The 22362-nt window shown below is 36.5% G+C and overlaps 1 protein-coding gene across 2 annotated transcripts in view; it reads left to right on the top strand.

The window, feature by feature from the left end:
* LOC119232623 (ABC-type organic anion transporter ABCA8-like) overlaps window positions 1-22362 on the top strand; it is a 59347-nt gene that overhangs the window by 25886 nt on the left and 11099 nt on the right. Inside the window, exons 14-30 of one of the 2 annotated variants that reach the window (XM_037494735.2) lie at window positions 70-180; window positions 1460-1635; window positions 2063-2182; window positions 2417-2555; window positions 3117-3207; window positions 4690-4829; window positions 7383-7487; window positions 8492-8669; window positions 10241-10407; window positions 12686-12819; window positions 13611-13748; window positions 16678-16869; window positions 18085-18255; window positions 18745-18858; window positions 19919-20023; window positions 20835-20915; window positions 21346-21437. In XM_037494735.2, the coding sequence (XP_037350632.1) occupies window positions 70-180; window positions 1460-1635; window positions 2063-2182; window positions 2417-2555; window positions 3117-3207; window positions 4690-4829; window positions 7383-7487; window positions 8492-8669; window positions 10241-10407; window positions 12686-12819; window positions 13611-13748; window positions 16678-16869; window positions 18085-18255; window positions 18745-18858; window positions 19919-20023; window positions 20835-20915; window positions 21346-21437 (2254 nt within the window). Of the gene's footprint in view, window positions 1-69; window positions 181-1459; window positions 1636-2062; window positions 2183-2416; window positions 2556-3116; window positions 3208-4689; window positions 4830-7382; window positions 7488-8491; window positions 8670-10240; window positions 10408-12685; window positions 12820-13610; window positions 13749-16677; window positions 16870-18084; window positions 18256-18744; window positions 18859-19918; window positions 20054-20834; window positions 20916-21345; window positions 21438-22362 lie in introns of both variants that reach the window. The other variant, XM_054689709.1, reaches the window with a different exon arrangement.

Here is a 22362-nt window from a genome sequence, read left to right as displayed (position 1 = left end):
TTTCCTTCCTACCTCCCTATCACTTTTCCTTTCTCCCATCCTTCTTGTTTTGACTTTTTCTCCTCCTAGATATGGTATTTGACATATATGAAGGCCAAATCACTGCAATACTTGGTCACAGTGGAGCTGGAAAATCAACTTTATTAAATATTCTTAGTGGCTTGTCTATTCCCACCAAAGGTAAGAGGTGTTTTTATTCTGAAGTCAGGTTGACAAATAAAACAATTGTTAATCTAAGTTCTGCTGATCATTAATCACAAAAACATGTAACTGGGGGTAGGAGGTGGAGGGGGGAGTGGTTGTTAATTTATAGTGTTATTCTAAAGAAGAATAGAATATTTAATTGGTATACATGCAATTTGAATATTTCCTAATCCTTATTCGCTTGGTCACGAGTTGCCATTTGACATTTCAACTTGTATCTGTTACCTTTTATTGCATGACAAGCAACCCTAAAGTGAATGGCTTATAATAAAAATTTTCATCAGCTCTCATCTGTGTGGGTTGATTGGCAGTTTTTCTGTCCAGACTGACATGGCTGGGCTGCATGGTTAGTGTGACCTCACTCCCATACATGAAGCTTATTTTGGACAGCACCTCCCTTCCTATATGGACTTTCATCTTCCAGGAGGCTACTCTGGGATTCTTCACACCAGAGTGGTTTCCATGATTCCAGAAGCCAAGAAAGGGCAAGTGCCAATGGAGGCAGCTCACAGCCTCTGCTTGTATCCCACTTGCAAATATCCCATTGGCTGCAGAGCCAAGCCTGTATCTCACCTGCTAAGAACCCATTGGCTGTAGAGCCAAGCCTGTACCCCACTTGCTAAGATCCATTGGTTGTGGAGCCTAAATGTGAGGGATAGATAAATAGACTACAAATTAATGAAAAATGCTTCAGATGGGACTTCCCCTTGCCTCCAATATATCACATAATTGAAATGGAAGTTTATAAAACAGATTTCCTCCACCATCTGAAAGTAGAGTGCTCCTAGGTCACCTTTTGTAAGCTAAAATGTCATAAAGTGAGGAAACAATTGCCAATAATTTATGTGGAAGTTTTTTGAGTATTCCCAGAAATAACCTAGCAGGTCATATCAAATAACACTAAAACCTAAAATCACACCACCATATAGTAAATGTGGGAATTATCTGATAAATGGACAGTTTGTATAAAGTTGCTGCATACTTGCTGCTAGGAGAAGAGGCATATTTATAGTAGGAGAAGGAGCTTGGTGCCATCTACAATGGCTACTGCAATACAAACCCTGAACACTGGCATCACTCTTCAGATTTTTTTCCATTAGCAAATATAGGTAATAATGTAGGTCTTTCATAAGTGCCTTACCTAGAACTTTTGAAAAGCAGGAGATACTTGTATCTAAAATATAAGGTGATTTTTCATTTAGAAAGGTCTTGACTTTAACATTCTTCTGATATTAACTTTTAATCTTTGTTATAGGTTCAGTCACTATCTATAATAACAAACTTTCCAAAATGGCTGACCAAGAAAATATCAGCAAGTTCATTGGACTTTGTCCACAATCCAATGTGCAATTCGATTTCCTCACAGTGAGAGAAAATCTCAGGTTGTTTGCTAAAATAAAAGGGATTCAGTCACATGAAGTGGATAAAGAGGTACATAAATATATTAGAATTAATATATTGTCAAGTTTAGATTACTAACCCTACTTACACTGAGATTTTATGCTTTAATTAAGTTATCTTTGTGTAAAATATTGTATAAATGTTGGAAAAATATAATTTAGGTAATATTTGACATGTGCAATTTCCATTGTGCCAAGTATTATTTTTAACTTTAGATATAATAACTTATTTATTCCTGAGATAGGTACTGTTTGTAAGCTGGAGGTAGATATTATGATTATCCCATTTTATACATGTGGAAACTGAGGTTTCATAGAGTGAGTAACTTGACCAAGGTTGTGTAGCTAGTTGATGTGGAGTGATAGTCAAACCCCATCAGTCTGGCTCAGTGTCCATGCTTTAAACTATTATACTTTACAATTCTTGGTTTATGACATAAATGTGGTCATTTGCTTAGATACAAAGAGTTTTGCTGGAATTGAAAATGACAAATATTAAGAACACCCTTGCTCAAAACTTAAGTGGTGGACAGAAAAGGAAACTTACTTTGGGAATTGCCATTTTAGGAGATCCGCAGGTATGTGACACTAAATTTAAGAGAAATTCAAATATTTTTAAATGAAATTTTGGTAGTAGCTCAAACCTTCTATTTGCAGGAGTCACCTGTGATAAAACATTTATGATAGACCATTAAATATAAAAGAAAAACTCCTAACTGCAATATCCTTTTAAATTAATAATACTGTTCCTCCATGCTTTCTGAAGGAAATACATTTGAGTAGAGCCTCTTTATATACACCCTCCCCTGTAGATTTTCCTATTGGATGAACCAACTGCTGGATTGGATCCCTATTCAAGGCATCAAGTTTGGAATCTCTTGAAGAAGTGGAAAACAGACCGAGTAATCCTCTTCAGTACCCACTTCATGGACGAGGCTGATATCCTGGCTGGTAATGGCTGGCTTCCTTTAAGTATTCCTTTAAGTATAATGATGAGGGTTTGGTAACCTGGTCATCTGGCTGCATGTGGCAATCCGAGAAGCTGGCAATGACCTGAACTGGACCCAACAAGTCTCACTCCCAACACTTGTCACATCACACATCTCCTAGACTCGTGTCACTGCATTACACAGGGTCATGACCTTCCAGACCAGTCATTGCAAAACAAGAGTATATATTATATTTGAAGACCTTAATCTTTTACTCAAATTGAGATAAATCAACTTGAAATAGCCAAATAATTTTGATGTTTGATTCATTAAAATGTGTAATGTGATGACAATTCTCTGCATTAAAAGAGATGCCCACATAACTAGGCTCTCTGACTGACTGGATGGCAGAATAGTAGCCTAAAGTACATAAATAAGATTAAAGTGTGTCTGTTTCAATGAGTCGTTATTAAGCCTTGTATTTGACAAGACTTTTGTGAGTTAGGGTTGGATTCTGTGAATAATCACCTGTGTTTTCTTGGGAAAGAATAAATAAGTGTTTTCTTTGCTTCTTTCTTTTCAGATAGGAAAGTGTTTCTCTCCAAAGGGCAGCTGAAATGTGCAGGCTCATCTCTGTTTCTAAAGAAGAAATGGGGGATTGGATATCACTTAAGGTACAGTCATTTGAGAAGCTGGGAAAGTGAGAAATGGACTAGAGTAAGGCACGATGGTTGAAACAACACAAGACAACACAGAAGAGAGATTTTTTAATGTCCATGTACACACACCTGTAGACGTATTAAAGTGTACACCGAATGTTTCCATGTATACACACCTATATATACCCTCTATTTAATTGTACACCTTATGTATTCATATACATACACCTTATGTATCCACCTTATGTATCCATATATTTATACATACCTAAATGCATATTATATTTAAGTGTGCACCTATTTATATATATGGACTTATTTACTATGCATATCCAAAGATGTTTAATGATAGATTTTTGAGAATATAAGATAACTTAGACAAATTTAAGTAATGTGATAGCAAATCTATCCACAACACATTGTACATACCTTATGAGTAAATGGACTAATTTTGACATAGGTATTTGATAAAGTGAAATAACTGTCATTACTTAAGGACTTGCTAAGTGCAAGCATTACTATTATTCATATTTGGACTCCTCATTCCATTTTACTAATGAGGAAACTGTTCAGGTAGGCTAAATGATATTCTTCAAATAGAAAAAGTTTCAAATTCAAGTCACCATTGATTTTAATCTATGTTTACCTTATAAACTTGATTAATAGATTTTTTTTTTGTTTTCTATGATGGGAAAATATATGTGGTATTTTTAAACAGATATGCTGATTATCTTGATGATACTTTGTTCTTGGTCAAAGGTCGAGGATTAGCCCTACCAAGAAAGCAAAAACTAGAGATCCTAACAACCCAAACCCACTTCCATCCGTAACTGATTATAACCAATTTCTACCTATAATCCCATTTGCTTCACAGCATTTAATTTATTATTATTGATAATTATTTCAATATAGCTTATTTATTTTCTGTCTTTCCCACTAGACAGTCAACTCCATAAAAGCAGGAAAATGCTGTTTCAGTCACCATTGTATTCTCAGAACTTAGGGTAATTTTTATCACATACTAAGAACTTAAAAAATTTGCATTAGATGACTACATTGAATAACTGGACTTGTTTTTTTTGGCTTTGTCTCTCAAAAGTCCCTTGTTCATCCCCAACAAAATAATCCTATTTAGCCAATATAAATTCCCTTCAAAAAAATCTTCAAGACTTTCATCTTGGTAGTTGTGATATTTGTTGCATGTGTCCCTGGAACCTCCACTCTGTAACTATTCTCCCCTTAAGGACCTAAGTAAAATCAACTGTTTCTTGGTATCACCCTTGAGTAACATGACTAATAATTCTGGTTAGCTCATTGTATGCTTTCTGCCACCACATTTGATTTTAATTTTTGTCTTCTTATTTCATGTTTGGATGGTTTATGTCTTACATTATATTTTAGCTTATTTTTTTATCCCATAGAGACTAGTAACTGTTTCCTGCTGTATTGGAAACTGTCAAATAACGTATTTCCTTTTTTTTTTTTTTTGAATACCAGTTTACAGTTGAATGAAATGTGCATGGAGGGAAAAATCACATCACTTATTAAACAGCACATTCCTGATGCCAAATTATCAGCAGCAAGTGAAGGAAAACTTGTGTATACATTGCCCCTAGAAAGAACAAACAGATTTCCAGGTAATATACATGATCACATGATCATGAAATTAAATATATAAATAATTCATAATAATATTAATGATAATTGTTATAAATAACATATAGTAAGAGCTTATAATATATTTGGATATATGAAACATTACCAAAAGAATAGTATAATAACTGGGAATAGTACAATAATGTTATTTTTCCTAAAGCAGGAAATATTACTATGTCTTAATAGTTGCATTACACTGCATGAGCATTTCAGGGGCTCTCTTAATCCTTTATTCCCCTTCTACTGTGTAGCAGAATTTTCTAGTATTTATAACTGTGAGTTTATACAGATGATTGAAGACCTCTGGCTTAACACTTACGATAAATAGCCTCATGATATGGCTGTTTCTTGCCTTGCCAAGACTTTTGTGATAATTTTGGATTTTTCAAGCCTGTACATTCAAGTGTACTTCACAATGGCTATTTTGAATTCTCCAACAGGTCAGCCATGTAGTTTCATCTCATTGGGGCCAATTTATGGAACTTTACCTTATCAATTATTTGGAAAATGTTTGTTTTTTTTTTTAATCTTACTTCACTTGGTTTAGATATCTGTGCATCAGATAAGGTAGGTAGCTCCCCCAGTCTTTGTACACTGCTTTGTGCAGAAGACCCCCCACCAATCAGACTATTGAGCAATGCTAGAAACTCTGTGAACTCTTTCACTTCCCAGGAAGAAATGGGCAGCTGTAGTTTTGTGTAATGAGCCAGAGAGATGAGCTATGATGTTTGTTACATTATCTAGAGGAATCAAGATTGTGCCGCTTTGGCAAAGAGATAAATGCATAGATAAATAGAACAACACAGAGAATCCAAAAATAGACCCAGAGAAATATGTCCAACTGATTTTTGACACAGATGGAACAATTCAATAAAGGAAATATAACTTCCCAACAAATGGTGCTGGAGCATGTGAATCCAGAGGGTTAAAAATGAACCTTCCCCCAGCTCTTATACAAGATGCAGAAATTAGCTCAAAGAAATCAAGGACAAATATAAAATACAGAACTATAAAACTTTTCAAAAATAAAGAGGGAAAAAATCTGCAAGACCTACAACTAAACAAGAGTCCTTAGACTTGACGCCAAAACCACAATCCATAAAAGGAAAGAGATAAATTGTATTTATCAAATTACAGATGTTAGCTTTGTGAAATACATTTAAAAGAATGAAAAAAAAAAAACAAGCTCCATACTGCCAAAACCTTATTTATAAACTCTGTATCTCTCAAAGGACGAATATTTGGAATGTATGAGAACTTTGAAAACTATATTGTAAAAAAGATCTAGGTGGGAATGGGAAAAAGCTATGCAGAGACATTTCATTGTGAAAGAAATACAGATGGCAAACAAGCAAATGAAAAGATGTCTATATTTCTATATCTTGTCAGGAAGACTTAAAAGTTACATGAAGTAGTGATAATATCAAGTGCTGGTGAGGATGTGGGTCACTCACACATCGCTGTGGGTTGTGAAAGATCATAACCACCTGGGAAACAGTTTGCTGTTTCTTTTTAACACTAAACCTGTGGTTGTCACATAACCAAGTAATACAGACAGGCTGTTTATCCTTGCAATATGAAAGCATAGTCACACAATAGCAATGAAAAGGATCATGCTACTGATTGACATAAGCAACAACCTGGCTGAATATCAAAGAATTATCTATGCTCAGTGAAAAATCTCTATCTCAAATGGTTAAATATTGTATAACTCAATCCATATAACATTCTTGAAATTAAAAAATCATAGAAATGGAGAAAAGATTAATGGTTGTTGTAGGTAAGAAGATGCTGTCAGGAGAGATATGGGTGTGGTTATATCAATAAATGGGGAGCATGATCTCTGCAGTAATGGAATCCTGATTACATTAATTTCAGTGCCCTGGCTAAGATAGTGTATTGTGACTGAGTAACATGCACAGATCTGTCTGTATTATTTTTACAACTATATGACTCTAAAATTATCTCAAAATAATTAAATAAGAAAGAAAAGTTTGCTAATTACATCTGTTTCTTTCATGTGTGGATTTCTTCAATAGTCAAAATAAGAAATTAGAAATTGACATTTTATTCCTTCTTTTTATAGATTTTCTGAATGTAAGAAGGTTCTTCATAACCCAATTAATTTTTAGAAAATTAATTATTTTCTTGGTTAAAATAAAAACAATTCCCATTTGTTTCCATTTTCTGGAAAAGACTCTTCAATCAATTAGAGTTAGAGCTGAAAAAAAATCTGAAGTCCTTCTGTCATATTGCTTTTAAATGTTAAAAGAAATTCAGGAAAAAACTAAAATAAAATTTTAATATAAATATATATAAATTAATATTTGATCAGAAAGGGGCTGTAAAACAAAAGAAAGGTACAGAATTTGAAGAACAGGTTACTTTTTAAGATGTCTTAACTGTTTTAATGTCTACTACATCACAAGTATAATTTCAAATACTTATCTTTTTTAGTTTGGAAAAACCAAGGTATTCTCAGTTCACTTGTAACTTACGTGCTTTAATTTGCTCTGTGTGTGTGTGTTCTTTAGAACTTTTTCAGAATCTCGAAAGTTATCCTAACCTGGGAATTGAGAATTATGGTGTTTCCATGACAACCTTGAATGAGGTGTTCCTGAAACTAGAAGGAAAATCAGGTAAAGAAAATGCATGAAAGTCATCATGTAAAGATATTCACAAAATCTAATGCAATATATATTTTATGAAGATACCATTCCAAAGATGCTATCATGAAACATAACATCTAGTAATTGGATTTTTTCTTAGATAAGAATATATAAAAATGAAATACACCCTGACACATCTGCTACCTCTGCTACCAATATTGCCTTGTTATTAAAGATGACCCATTTTCTTCCACCAAGGGCTTATTGCTTTCATCTTACTGCATTTTCCAAGAGCAGTTTCAGACAAAAGTAAAAAAAAAAAAAAAAAAAAAAATCTTCTAAATCTCTCTCTCCTAGCACTTAAATGTCATGTGACCGCCTGTTGGTCTCCACGGCTTCTGATGAGAGGTCAATTTAGATCTCATTGAGGGTCTCTTGTGTATGATGAGTTCTTTCTTCTTGCTGCTTTTAAGTTTCTCTTTTTATCTTTGAACAGTTTGACTATGACATTTTAGGTGTTGATTTTCTTGTATTTATCCTATTTAGAGTTTCTTCAGTTTCTTATATGTGTAGATTTATGTTTTACATCAAATGTGGGAACTCATTAACCATTATTCCTTCAATTATATTTTATGACCTTTTCTCTCTATAGCCCTCTTCTGGAACTCCCATTATTGTATGTGGTAGTGTATGTCGGTAAGCTTGATAATTTCACATTTCTTGGAGATTTATTTTCTTCATTCTTTTTTTCTTTGTGTGTGAGAGAGTGTATGTTGTGTGTGTATGTTTTAACAGAAACAAAAGCAAAGTTTATTTAGAGATATAGTTAAAGTACACCAGGAGGAGGAGAAAGAGAAAGCGTGAAGAGAGATATTTTTGTGTTTCTTATACTTAATCTCAATTCATCTTTCATCATGTTACTGATTCTTTCTTCCACATTATGCCTATAATTATGCAGAAGACTAACTGTTAGAAAAACAAACAGGTACATTAAACTCCTTTCTTGTTTTGTTTTGCAAATATTTGGGGGAAAGAAGAAAGAAAACAAGCTGGAGACCCCGAAAGACTGGTAAAGATAGAACAAATTCTGTCTTCACTTAATGAGATGAAAAAGACCATAGGTGGCATGGCCCTTTGGAGACAGCAGATCTGGTCAGTCGCAAAGGTTCGCTTCCTAAAGTTAAAACACGAAAGAAGAGCTCGTATAGTATTGTGAGTATCAGAATTTTTTCAGTCAACGCATTAAAATAAATCTAAAGTGAAAATAAGAGGAAACACAAAAAATTAAATTAATTTTCTGCATTCACATAACTGGATAAAGCATAATAACAAGTTGAGCCAATGGTCCTGAAAGTTACGTATTTGCAGAACAGGTTGGAATTTGTAATATTTCAGAGTCAATTTTTGGGAAAAAGTTGAAATAACATAAGCTTTCCTGTGTTATGTCCTCTCTTTCAAATTTTATACTATATTGGGCCTCCCTCGTGGCACAGGCAGTTGAGCACAGTGCTGTGAAGCTGTCCGCAGCCTCTGCAGTGCGGGTTCGATCCCCACTGGCCTCGGAGCAACCCACATGGCAAGCAGACCTCTCCTGTCTCACCTGCTGTTCCCCTCAGCAGTGTATTTCGTCAGTCTGCCTGTTCTGTTCCCCACTCTTGTCTCTGGTGAATCTTCTCACCCTCCCACGCATCTGTACTATACCCCGGCTCTTGTATAAATAAAATAAATCTTTAAAAAAAAAAGATAAAAAAAACAAATTTTATACTATGGAAGTTGACAGAAACATTGAGACACGAATCTTTTTCTCAGTATCCATATGCCAATGCCCTATTTTAGATGCTAAATCATTATTACACTAGCACTTTCTTGGATGTTCTAATTCTGCCATTATATATTACTTGCTCTTCCCTAGATGTCATGACTTTTCCTCCAGCCCTCTTAAGTGATGCCTACTCTCCATACCTACTATGCACATAAAAAGCACTATCCTGCTCCTAAGAATCATGTCACCTCCTACTAGCACCCTGGTGTTCTTGGTACCAGACTGCCAATCTATACCTTGTCTATGAAGACTAATTAAACATCAGAGACAGAGGTTTGGCATATAACAGAATCTCAGTAAATATTTGCTAAATGAATTATGAGAACTCATTGAGAATCTTTGACAATACAATTGCATGATTTAAGAAAATTCTTAAATGTTAATCTGGCAACACTAAGTAACAGAGTCTGGGAAGATGCCAATTATTTGGCAAGAATTCTCACATGATGTAACATTGTTAAACTAGAAATTAGGAAAGAAGAAAAGTATTAACATGAGATATAGCAAAGGCATAGTAAAAAAAAATTCAATTTATTTGAAATGAAGAATATAAGAAAACAAACAGTAAAAATAATTGAGAATTAGAGCCTGGAGAATAAAATATAGGACTGTGTGAAGAGGACATTGAGAGTAAGGTATTGATAAATTAACCAGCAGAAAGGGAGAGCATCACAGTGGAATTCCAGGAGAGAGGCAGAATCTGGACAAAGAGTTAAAGGACGCCTATCCCCTTAAATTGTAAAAGATGTACAATAGCCAGTTACAAGAGAAATGAACAAAGGATAAACCTTCACTTTATCACCCTAATTTAGAGATAGAAAAAGGACAGCATATTCAAGAAATGACTCAGAGAGCTATATGTTTAATTTTCATGATTTCTTGATCTCATTACATTATAATCTACTCAGATCTTTTTTAATTTTAGGAAATACATTCACAATGGCAATTTTCTTCTCCACAGGACACTGATTCTAGCAATTGGACTTTGCTCTTTTCTTTTGAAGTATATCACAGTGAAAGTCTATCAAAGCAGTTACGTTTGGGAACTTTCTCTTCATTCATATTTCCTTGCTCCTGGACAACCACCACGTGATCCTCTCACTAAATTATTAATCATCAATAATGCAGGTAACAATGGGGTAGAGGCTCCATTTTTTTTTAAAGATTTATTTTTATTTATTTATTTATACAAGCACTGGGTATAGTCAGAAGTGCGGGAGGGTGAGAGAATTCACCAGAGCCAGAGTGGGGAGCAGAGCAGGCAGAAGGACCCAAGTACACTGCTGAGGGGAGCAGCGGGCGGCAGGAGAGGTCTGCGCGCCATGTGGGACCCTCCTCCAGTGGCCAGGGAGCAGCTGGGGATTGAACCGGCGCTGCAGAGGCTGCGGGCAGCTTCGCAACCCAGCGCTCACCTGCTGCGCCACTGGGGAGGCCCAAAGACTCCATTTTTATATATTCACTATTCAGAGCATTACTTAGGAAACAAAAACAGGAGAAAAGAAAGTGTGCTTTTCTTCAGTAGATGTTCAAAATAAATTATGAGGCTGGAGGGTGATGAACACAACCCCCGACCAGCATGAATTAGGGAAGTGTTGCCAAGGAAAAATGATCTGATGGCACTTTGCAAAATGAAAGCTTTTGTAGTGAAAACATTACTCCAGCTGTACTTTCATGGTCATTCACAGACAGGCTCAGAGAAGTGAAGCCCCTGAGTCCCCGTAGATTCACATTTCCAGCTGAGGTAGAGCAAAGCAGCTCTCTGCTTTAGAACAAGCTGGTGCAGTTTTCTCTCTTGTTCCAGCTCTTCTACTGTAGATAAATATTCTTTCCGTGGTCTCTTAAAGCCACAATGTTAATTTGCTGTTTTCGTGATGGTCTTGCTGTGTAACATGGCTCCGGATGTAGTGCCGAAGTGCTGAAGTCCAGTATTTCCCAGTCAGAAAGATTGTGATGTCCTTTGCAGAGAAAATATGAATTAAACAAGCCTTGTTAATCTTAAGGTGCTCTGCTGTTTCTATGAGATCAAAGTTAATGACCATATGGACATGTGTCGAAGAATCACTCTTGTAAGCAGAGGCTCACAGGAACCTAGCCCTGTGCTTCCTTTAGGGGTGATTGTTCAAGTTTCACTAGTTCAATGTTTGTGGTGACTTTATAGAATATAACCATCCTGAGTAATAAGAATCAACAATAAATATTTTGCAAATTTTTACCTCATCCCACACATTGTCTTTTCATTTTCTCATTAATGTCCTTGAAACATGAGATTTTAATTTTATGAAATCTGAATTTTCTTTTTTCCTGGCTTGCATTCTGGTGTCATCTTTAAGCATAGGCTTTGTCTAACCCAAGATCATAAATGTTTGCTGTATTTTCTTCTAAGGCATTGATGCTTTTATTTCTTACATTTTGGTCTATGATCCATTTTGAGCTAATTTCTGGGTGTGATGTGAGGACATGGTACAATTTCAGTGAATATTCAGTTATCTTCTCAGGAGGGACAAGCTGCCAACCTTCCTCATCACCCCAGCTCCATGTCAGAGTTGCTCCAGGCAAGAGTATCTAAGACTCTGGAGTTCTTTCCCTCCATTCACTCTCTGCTGTAAAGTAGCAGCTCCATCGTAGGCACAAGAAGGCAAAAACAGTGGGTCCAAATCATCCCCGCTTCTGTTCCTCCCAGGAAGCTAAGGAAGCCTATACTGGGCTTGAGCAAGAAAGACCCCAAGTTCCTGACATAAGACTGGAACTTCTGTCATCCTAATCAAGGGGGCAGGGGAGCGTGACAGTATAGGTTTTTGTTTCAAATGCTACAGTTTCTCGGTGTTTTTGCCCAGATTTAGTATTTTCTTAAGTAATTTTTTTTTCATTTTCTATATGCCCTAAGACTATCAAGAGGTTTTAACTTGTTGGGGTTTTTTTTTTAGTAATTTTTACAATTTATGGTTGTTTTGCTAGGAGGAAGGCCCAAGGAGCTACATGTTCATATCACTTATCTCTCTGTATTAAGAAACATTTTGAAAATCAATTCATAATCTAGCTGGAACAAAGTGAAGCTTAGCAAATTTGCTGGTAATTAAATAGAAATTATCTGTGTTGTTAAAATCTTGTAATACAGACATTTGTTATGAGATTCTGGGGGAATTATCTAGTTCAAATGCTTTATGGTGCTAAAAAAAAAAAAAAGTAATCTTAGAGTAATCTTAAGCCTATAAACACAGTATAAGTAAACTCCCTGGGAGGAAAACAGAATTTTAATTCACAGTAGCAGGTGTGCTAGAGTTTGGAAAAATATCCCAACTGTTCATATGACAGTAAATAGCATATAATGACCTTAGTGATGATTTCATTGCACAAGTTGACATTGATCTTGGTTTTGTGATACCTAATATATTAAATCACAACTTAGGAGCAAGCATTGATGATTTTATACATTCTGTGGAGCGTCAGAACATAGCTTTGGATGTAGATGAATATGGAAATAAAAATGGTGTAGATGACCTATCTTATAATGGAGCCATCATAGTATCTGGTAATGAAAAGGTAAGCTGATCTGGATTTAATAATTTTTCCCACAGGTGTGGTAAACCAACATGATATCAACATAGTTAGATCTGTGATTTAGGAAGCAAAATGAAAAACAAATACTGCTTTCATTTATTACTGAGAGAATGATAGTCATTAGTATGATAAATCTTTCCCAAATCAACACAATTTGTGTATAGTAACAAAACAAATGCTATATGATCCCCACTGTCAAAGACATGAAGTCCAAAGAATTCATGAGGATTTTATAATTCTGAAATGTCTTAAGCATTTTAGAATTCTGAATTATCTGTTTTGCATTTAAATGATAATAATACTTGATTCTAGTTTTAGGCCAGATACCTAGTATCTGAAAATTAAATGTTGTCTGTATGCATACTTTGTTTCATTTACGTAGTGTTTGTTTTTTATTTTGATTATTTAACACCAGTTGTAAATTTATTTTTGGTCAGGTGATGATTTATTTATTATGTTACGGTTTTCAGTATTTGTATTTATTTTTATTTATTTATTAATGAAGTACCGTTGTTTTACATCCTGGTTAATAATTTGAGAGTATAGGATTTCTCCCTTCAAGTGAGGTCACTTTAGCTCTCCCTCACCAAAGCACCCCCAGTCTGTTGTGCTCTCCCTCAACCCCCCTTTTCCTCTCTTCCCCTCCCCTCTTGGAGGCCTCAGATCAAGGGTAATGTTAGACATGGGTTTTTAATTAGAATATTGAATTTTGATCTCTTTAGAAAAAAGCTGAAGATCTTAGAGAAATGTTAACCTTGCTTTTCATGTTTTAGAATTACAGCTTTTCATTAGTGTGCAATGCCAAGAGACTGAACTGCTTCCCAGTTCTTATGGATATTGTTAGCAATGGGCTAGTGGGAATGGTTAAACAATCTGACCATATCCAGACTTACAGAAGTACATTTTGGGGGGTAAGTATATAATTTTATAAATTCATCCTCTCTCAGGAATCTCCCATATTACTTACTCTTCTAAGTGTTGGCATCTTCTTTTTAAAAAAAAAAAAGTTTTATTTATTTATACAAGAACTGGGGTACAGGCCAGATGTGTGGGGGGTGAGAAGATTCAGCAGAGACAGCGCGGGGAACAGAACAGGCAGACTGACTGAAATACACTGCTGAGGGGAGCAGCGGGAAAGACAGGAGAGGTCTGCTGCGCCATGTGGGTGTCTCCCCGGCCAGCCGGGATCAAAACGGTGCTGCAGAGGCTGCGGACAGCTTCACAGCACTGTGCTCAACTGTCTGCACCACCAGAGAGGCATCTCATTCTAATTGAGTAAGCCACCGCAGAATAAACTAGCATTTGGAGTTATGCTAGCTATTGGAAAGCAATACACTTTGAAAGCTTCAATTTTTTTAATGCAAATTGGGACTAACACAATGTTTCTCAAAGAAAATGTAAGGCAGTGCAGGTGGACGCATGCAGCACTGTGACTAGCACAAAGATAACGAAAGAAGGAAAGATGAAGGGGGGAAAGAGGGAAGAGAGATGGTGAGAGGAAAAACAACAGAAAAGTCACCTTCTTAAAATGTACCTCTGTCTGCTCAAGAAACAAAAATCCCTCCCAATAAAGGTGTGTAAGAAGCTTAATTGTTAAAGCAAAAAGTTTTAGTTAACCATCAGCCAGTAACTAATTTCAGAATACATGCTGTGCTTCATATAGGACTGAGTGGGCCTTGTTAGTTTTCTGGTTTCTCAGGGAAGAGACAATAATTGAACAAATCGCCTTGAGCTTCCATCTCTGAAATCTCTCTGTTTTAGCTAAAGTGAAACTGATGCCAACGAGTTTAGCTGACCTAGTGTTTATGTGCCCAACATTTTAACTTTAATTAACATCGTTATGGGCAGTCATGTCCAAGGGTTCTTTGGTCCACAGTGAGATAGAATCAAGAGCAGACCAGCAAAGGGTTTGTTGAAAATAACTACTCCACAGACAGAGCCAGGCTGCCTCGGAGGAGAGCAGCTGTGTGGTCACAGAGGGTAAACTGACTTTTCTTGCTAGGGTGGGAAAGTGGGGACTATGCAGATTAGGGGTTTTTCTTTTCTTCAGAGAAGTGTTTTTTTCTGGGGATTGGGTGCCTTTACGGTCAAGGTGGCCACCACCCCATTACCTGGGGTTAGGACTCGGTTAGCAGCTCCTCCACCAAGCCAGAGTCAGCGGATGTGTGGACAGGTGCAGCATCTAGCTTGCAGCCAGCAGCTGTTAGGAAACAGAGTCAGGCCCCTTACCCAGTCTCAGTATCTCCAGCCACTCATTTTGTACTCTACTTGAATTGACTACTCATTGCTCAAGTAAAGTTTTCTGTAGTTTTACACCTGTCTCTGCCCACCCAGAGTCAATGGATTTGTCGCTGAGTAGTAAATCCACCTGTAACAGAATCCCGGGGGCTGCTTTTGCTGTCCCTTATATTTCTTATCAGAGTTTCCACACCCACTGCTCCTTTGCTCGTATTTCACGGGGGCGGGGGGGGGCTGTCCATCCTCACCAGCACCCACCTCCAGGGGGCACCACCTGTAACAGTCTGTCTTCAGCCCCCTGTTACACATCCAGCATGAGGCGGGGTCCTGTGGACAAAAAGCTTAATTCACACCACTGGGTAGGTTGCAGGCTGCAAAGACCAGGCTCAGGTTATGATTTTTTTCAGTAATGTGCTTAAGCCTATAACTACACGAATCATGAAAGCAACATGGCTTTCAAGACCGTAGTGGATCTTCAGTCCGAAAGATTCTTGACAAACAGAAGCAATGGTGAATATAACAAAGGGGAAAAGTTTTCCTTGGAGAGTTCACTTCCCCTTCTAGTACTTGTCTCTGCTTTTGAATCCTCAGTCACTATTTGTCAGGGCTCATGGAGCACCTAAAAAAATAATTTATTATTACTCCATCAATAAAACATCCCATAAGATTTTTGAGTCAAAGGACCACCCTGGTGGCACAAGGGGGTTAAGTCTTAGCACTATGAAACTATCCACAGCCACTGCAACATGAGTTCTATCCCTGGCCAAGGAGCTACCCACATGGCGCAGCAGACTCTCCTGTCTTGCCTGCTGCTCTACTCAGCAGGGTATTTCAGTAGATCTGCCTGGTCTGCTCCCCACTCTCTCTCTGGTGAGTCCTCTCACCCCCCACACCTCTGCTCCGCACCCTAGTTCCTGTATGCATAAATAAAAAAATCTTTAAAATAAAAAAAGATTTTTTAGTCAAGCTATCACACTTGAAATCATAAAACACCAGTTATTATTATTTAACATCAGAAGAAATTTTAGAATCATAAAGAGAATGAAAAATTATAGTCATTACTTTCTGTGCAATGTTATCAGTGTCTTTGAAGTACTTCCCTTATCCATAAATTTGGGAAGAGAGTCAAAAGTCAAACTCCAGGGCCTCCCCGGTGGCGCAGCGGTTGAGCGCTGGGTTGCGAGGCTGCCCGCGGCCTCTGCGGCGCCGGTTCGATCCCCGGCTGCTCCCCGCCCACCGGAGGAGGGTCCCACATGGCGCGCAGACCTCTCCTGCCGCCCGCTGCTCCCCTCAGCAGTGTACTTAGGTCCTTCTGCCTGCTCTGCTCCCCACTCTGGCTCTGGTGAATTCTCTCACCCTCCCGCGCTTCTGACTGTACCCAGTGCTTGTATAAATAAATAAATCTTAAAAAAAAAAAAAAAGTCAAACTCCAAACTGAAACATAGTATGGATGATAAGAATCTGGGAACTCCCAAAGGACCAAAGGCAGGATTATACTTAATCACTTCAGTATTTTAAAATATTTAACATATTTAAATGTTTTAAATATATTCCAGAAAATGGAATATATTCATTCATTTCATTGTATTCTATGCATTTCAGGAGCAAAAGGACATGTGGTTTCCACACAATCTCCTAATGGATATATTCCCGCTCTTATGGCACCACCCCGGGTGGTTTGTATCCCCACTCATCGAGCTTGTATTCCCGCTCATATGGTTTGGACTGCTCTGGTACCTGTTGGCACCCATAGTTGCCCCTACTATTGCCTTGAGCAGCATTGATGATTTTAAGGTAATACTGAATCACTGAAACTTTCATTACTTTGTACGATCAGAACTGAAGGTGATATAATTGCACAATTATTCATGAGGCTATCTACACCTGCTTAATTGAGCAGCCATTGTTTGCCTTGGCCTGTGTGATGTCAAGATTTTAGCACATTTCTCCCAAACCTTTGTTTTATTTCTGTCTCTTTGTGAGTTTCCTATTCCTCTATATCCTTTCTAAATTTTGGAAATCCTTAGATTGTCACTGTTCCTCTCTGCCTGTGGCAGTTATCATTCTCTCCAAGGCAAGCTCACCTAACCCCAGGACTGCAAATCCCCGCCATTTACTGGTCACTTACAGATTTGACTCTTGCCCACCTCTTTAGTGTCCAATTTCACCTTCAATGCCAATTCAAACTCCCTTCTCAACATTTCCATGGTAGGCATCACAAAACTTCAAGCTTCCTGTTTCTAAAACTGAATTTATGATATTTTACTGTGCTCCCCTTCATATTTTCTGTCTTCATAATTGTTGGTGCTGTAAACTCAGCTCCCCATCAGGAACCTGAGACCCTCCTTCTTCCCTCTCAGTTTCACCCCTGTATCTAGTTGATATCAAATCCCTATCAATTGAACTAGCTCAGTGGACCTGTGTTGGGGATGTTGACATGAATCCTTAGGTCAAAGTTCATCTTAAAAAAGAATATGATTTAGCTCATCAGAGTCCATCACAAATGAATTTAAATGATTTAAGAGAAAAATGTATTCAAAATTATTACAATGGTTTAATATATTTGATGTCACTCTAAAATATGTAATATGGTATGTTTATACAGAGAATGACAAAGACTACAGAATACATTTGTATTGATGCATGCATTATATGCATTTACATAAATATTTACATAAATATTTCAATGGGTAATAAATATGTGCATATATGCTATGACACAAATTCCTTAATGCATCATTTACTTAGATTCAAAGGATAAAACAACTTTATAGACGTATAATCTATCGATCAATCGGTAGATTGATCAAAATGTTCTGAGGTCTCCTCTTACATCATCAAGTTCATCATTTGTGTTTGAAAAGTTCCCCATCTCTTAGTTCAGACTTTGTGGCCATGATGCAGAATTACTAGAAATGAAGATTTTATTTGTGTATCTTCTTAAATAATCCACATTTTCTTTAATAAAAATTGAAGCATCACTGTGTATTTTTGTTGTCTCCTAATCAGATCAAGGTCCATTCCCAACTACGGATTTCGGGGCTCTTCCCTTCAGCTTACTGGTTTGGGCAGGCACTGGTAGATGTGCCAATATACTGTTTGATGTTCCTTTTTATGTATTTAATGGAATACAGTTTGGATCATCATGAGAATCTTACACATGTAAATAAGAATATACAAGTAAGTGATAATATTCACAGAACAAATATTATTGTACCATTAAATTAAAATGCTTGAAGATGGGCCTCCTTGGTGGCACAAGGGGTTAAGTCTGAGCACATGAAGCTATGGGCAGCCAACACAGAATAAGTCTGATCCCCAGCCAGGGAGTTGACCCACAGGGCGCAGCAGAGCTCTCCTGTCTCGCCTGCTGCTCCCCTCAGCAGTGTATTTCAGTAGATCTGCCTTCTCTGCTCCCAACTCTGTCTCTGGTGAATCTTTTCACCTCCCACACCTCTGGCCTACACCCTAGCTCCTTATGCATAAACAAATAAATTTTTTATAAAAAATATTTGAAGATGATTCAAATATTGAATTGATATTGATTGATTCATTGATATTCATATTAATTTAATAACTACAGATTTTGCACTATGATAATGTTTTGGATATTAAATGTTTTCCTACATTGTGGCCTTTAACTAAACTTAGCATTTGTGCTGATTTCAGATTCCCTGTTCTATTGGTTATGCCATATCACTTATCTTCTTGACATATGTGATTGCATTTATTTTCCGCAAGGGGAGAAAAAATAGTGGCATTTGGTCACTTTGCTTCCTTGTTGTAAGTATGCTTCTTGGGAACATTTATTTTATGCATTTAATACACATATTTGTGAGCTAATATTTTAACATTTGCTCTCAATAGATTGGTAAATTAAGGTTACTGCTCAAAGTATTTTGTTTGCCTTATGTACATATCTTTTTCAAAAGTCAGCATCTTTTTTAACTTCCTGTTTCTACCCTTATCTTTTTAAAAAATAGTCAAATTGTTTCTAGAACTATAAAATGTTTACTTGAAGGAAATCTGGAAACCATCTTTATATTCTTATTGCAGAAGAAATAAACCCAAAGACCTCCATGAAGTTGTACATGATTACACATACCATTACTAATATAGTTAAAACTAGAAACTACTTTGCCAAATCTCTACTGAGAATTAATTCCATAAAGCAACACTAAATTGATTAAAAATATGTGTGATTTATGAGTATCTATTCTAACTCCCTATCATTTAAGGATGCCAAAAAGAAAATTATTAACTAACATTTGTTAGTTTCCAACAATATGTCACAAACTAAGACTGATAACAGAGAAAAAAATACGCAGTGTCAACCATTAAAGAGCCTTTGGAGAGTAAATGGATAAGTAAATAGTCACTTATTAAAATAAAGTGATAAGAAAAAAGATGACTTATTGGTCTTTAAAAGTCTATTATATAACTGATTAATGAAGAGGTCTGTGAAATCCAGAGAAGGGAGAGATTAACCATGAACACAAGAGCATAGATTTCCTTTAGGAAGTGAAGCCTGAAGAAAAGCAAGATTTCAACAATTAGAGGGATGGTGATGCAAATAGAAAATAATGGATGAACAGAAAACCAAGGAGAGAAATTCCAGGAAATGCCTTGAAACTGGTAGTAAGCTGGTGTGAATATGAATCAAAACCAAGGTGCAGTACCTTGCTGGCCATGAGTGGAGTGTCAATGATTTATTCTACAGTGTGGGAAGCCAGGGAAGCTGAGGTTGGAGGTGAAATTGATATATATCTAAGATGAGCCATCTCAATTTGGAATATATATTAGCATTCATGGTGGTTAACATGCACATTTGTTTTTTCTCTAGATAACCGGTTTCTCTGTGTTTGTAATTATGTTGGCTAGAGATGCATTTGGATATAACACAGTGTACATCACATTTTTAATCCCACTGTCTGCATTAATTTTACCTGTAAGTAGAGTTACCATCTTATCTATACAAGTAAGTAAAGCTACCATCTGTCCCAGTGTCCTGGAATTCACGACCGATTGTGCAAATATTGCTTAGGGTTGGGACCCTACAACATGTTGAATAGACATGACATTTGAGGATTCTGTTTTGTGATTCTGTTTGAATTACTCCCAGATAGGGCAGTGTGCTCCACCTAACTGTGTGAGAAAACATGGTGGGGTCCGATTAATATGTGGGGAGGAAAGGTAATAGGTATGGAGCTTCAGCAGCCTTTGCATTCATTCTGGACCCTTCACCCTCCTGGGGACACTCATCTTTAGGAGGAGGAAAATGAAATACCCCTCATCTTTGGGATTTTAGGATTCAAAAGAAACATTCAATATAAATAAATTCCCTTTTCTTCTAGTTGACTGATACCTATATTTTGAAGGGGTATCCATGGAAGGGGTAGGAAAAGAAGGGACTTATGAGAGGAGCAGTGGGCACAGGAAGGTATTGAAGCTCTGACTGATAAACATAAACCTGCATCTCCCATTATTGGGGGAGGCTAGCACAGATGCTCAGTATTCTCTTACCAGGTGATGAATAATTGCTAGATTTTGCCGCTTCAAATAAGAGCCCAGTGACTGGTTCTTTGGCATTCGGATAAGGGAAGTTAGTTCATCGCTGCACATTTCAAATGGACACTCACCTGATACTCATGATAAAATCAGGGCCCATGTTAGTGAGTCTGTTCAGTGGGCCAGTTCACATTTTATGGATGAAGTTCATGAAATAACTTCCTATTTAACTGTTATCTTTCCATTTTCAGTTTTTCATGTATGAACCACGTCCTAGTCTACTTTCTGAAGAAATAATGAGGACTGCTGAGCCCTTTCTGATAGTCCTAATAGTAAGAACATGATCTTATTTAAACATTATTGTGGTTTTTACTATATTCAGACATTTTAATTCCTGCACACACATTAAAATTTTTATTAAAGTGGAAATATACCATCTATAGCCCATGGAAATATTTATAAAATATGGAGCATATATTTTTATAATGACTAACTAATCAGTTAACATTCTTCTCAAAATTTAAGAATACTGTATAATTATTAGAGGAAGTAACATAAATTAATATGTGTAATTATGTTTGTTTGTAATGCTTCTATAAAGAAGATTAAAATTAATTTCATTGTATCATAATTGTACAGATTATTAGAAATTTTTAATGATTTTGTCCAATGTATTTTTGTAGAAGTTCAATGATTTCTAATTCACCTTCAATGTTAAAAAAATTCAAGTTTATGATTGTGCATCTCTCTCTTTATTCCTAGCCTTTTCTGAATTTTATCATATTTGTTTTTATTCTGCGATGTCTGGAATGGAAGTTTGGGAAGAAATTAATGAGAAAGGATCCCATCTTCAGGTTAGGAGAAATTGAATTGGATTTTTTTTTATTTCAGTGATCACTATTTTTTTCAAGAATTAGTATTTTAAAATATACTATCATGTTTAAGCTAACTCATTAACACAGAGGCTCCCTGTGCTAGATAGGCAGGGTCAGGAAGGATGTGCAAATACAGATACAAATAATAAAATGAAGTGTTTAATACAGAGAAGATCATAATCTAGTAGAGGAAACAGACCTGAAACATTTAAAAATTGAGGGTTCTGTCCTACATTGTGTGTTGTGGAGCACTGGGGAAAGTTACATGTGGCTAGTTCGGTTTAAATAGCAATCAGTTGGACTAGATTGGCCATTGAGGGAATGCCACCAAACCAGGAAGGAAGAATAGAGTGGTCAATAGGTCAAAGATAGCCTTAACTCTTTTCTTGGGAGTTAATGAGGAACCAAAAGTCAAATTTTTTGCACTATGCATGAACTTTCAAACATAACTGTTGTAGTCTGACTATGTCTCCATACCATGTCAGTTTCTTCTTTACTTATTAAAGATAGTTAGGTTGGAGATGTCCAAGGTGAAAACATACCTTTAAGAAATATTTTAAGATCAGTGTAGGGGATTGATTTGAGAGAAGAGAGAATAAAATGAGATATATTCTGGGTAGGAAAAACCAGAGTTAGAGTGGAAGAAAAAGAGTGAATCTAACACATATTCTCAAGAAATGGCCACACTTACTAAGAGGCCAAACATCTAAATTGTCTTTTCTGAGACCATCCTGATTTAAAATATTCTGGTCCACTCTCCCCATGAAAATATATTAATGCTGAGCAGTGTCAGAGGTAGGGGTTTCAGAAAATGTGTTTTATTGAGTTATGGTATACTTTGTCAAACTCATAGCCAACATCATACTCAGTGGTGAAAAACTGAATGCATTTCCACTAAAATCAA

Source organism: Talpa occidentalis, unplaced genomic scaffold (genome assembly GCF_014898055.3).
Source record: "Talpa occidentalis isolate TD23 unplaced genomic scaffold, MPIMG_talOcc4v2.1 talOcc4.7, whole genome shotgun sequence".
In the NCBI taxonomy this organism is placed as follows: Eukaryota; Metazoa; Chordata; class Mammalia; order Eulipotyphla; family Talpidae; genus Talpa; species Talpa occidentalis.
This window is presented reverse-complemented; position numbering and strand designations above follow the sequence as displayed.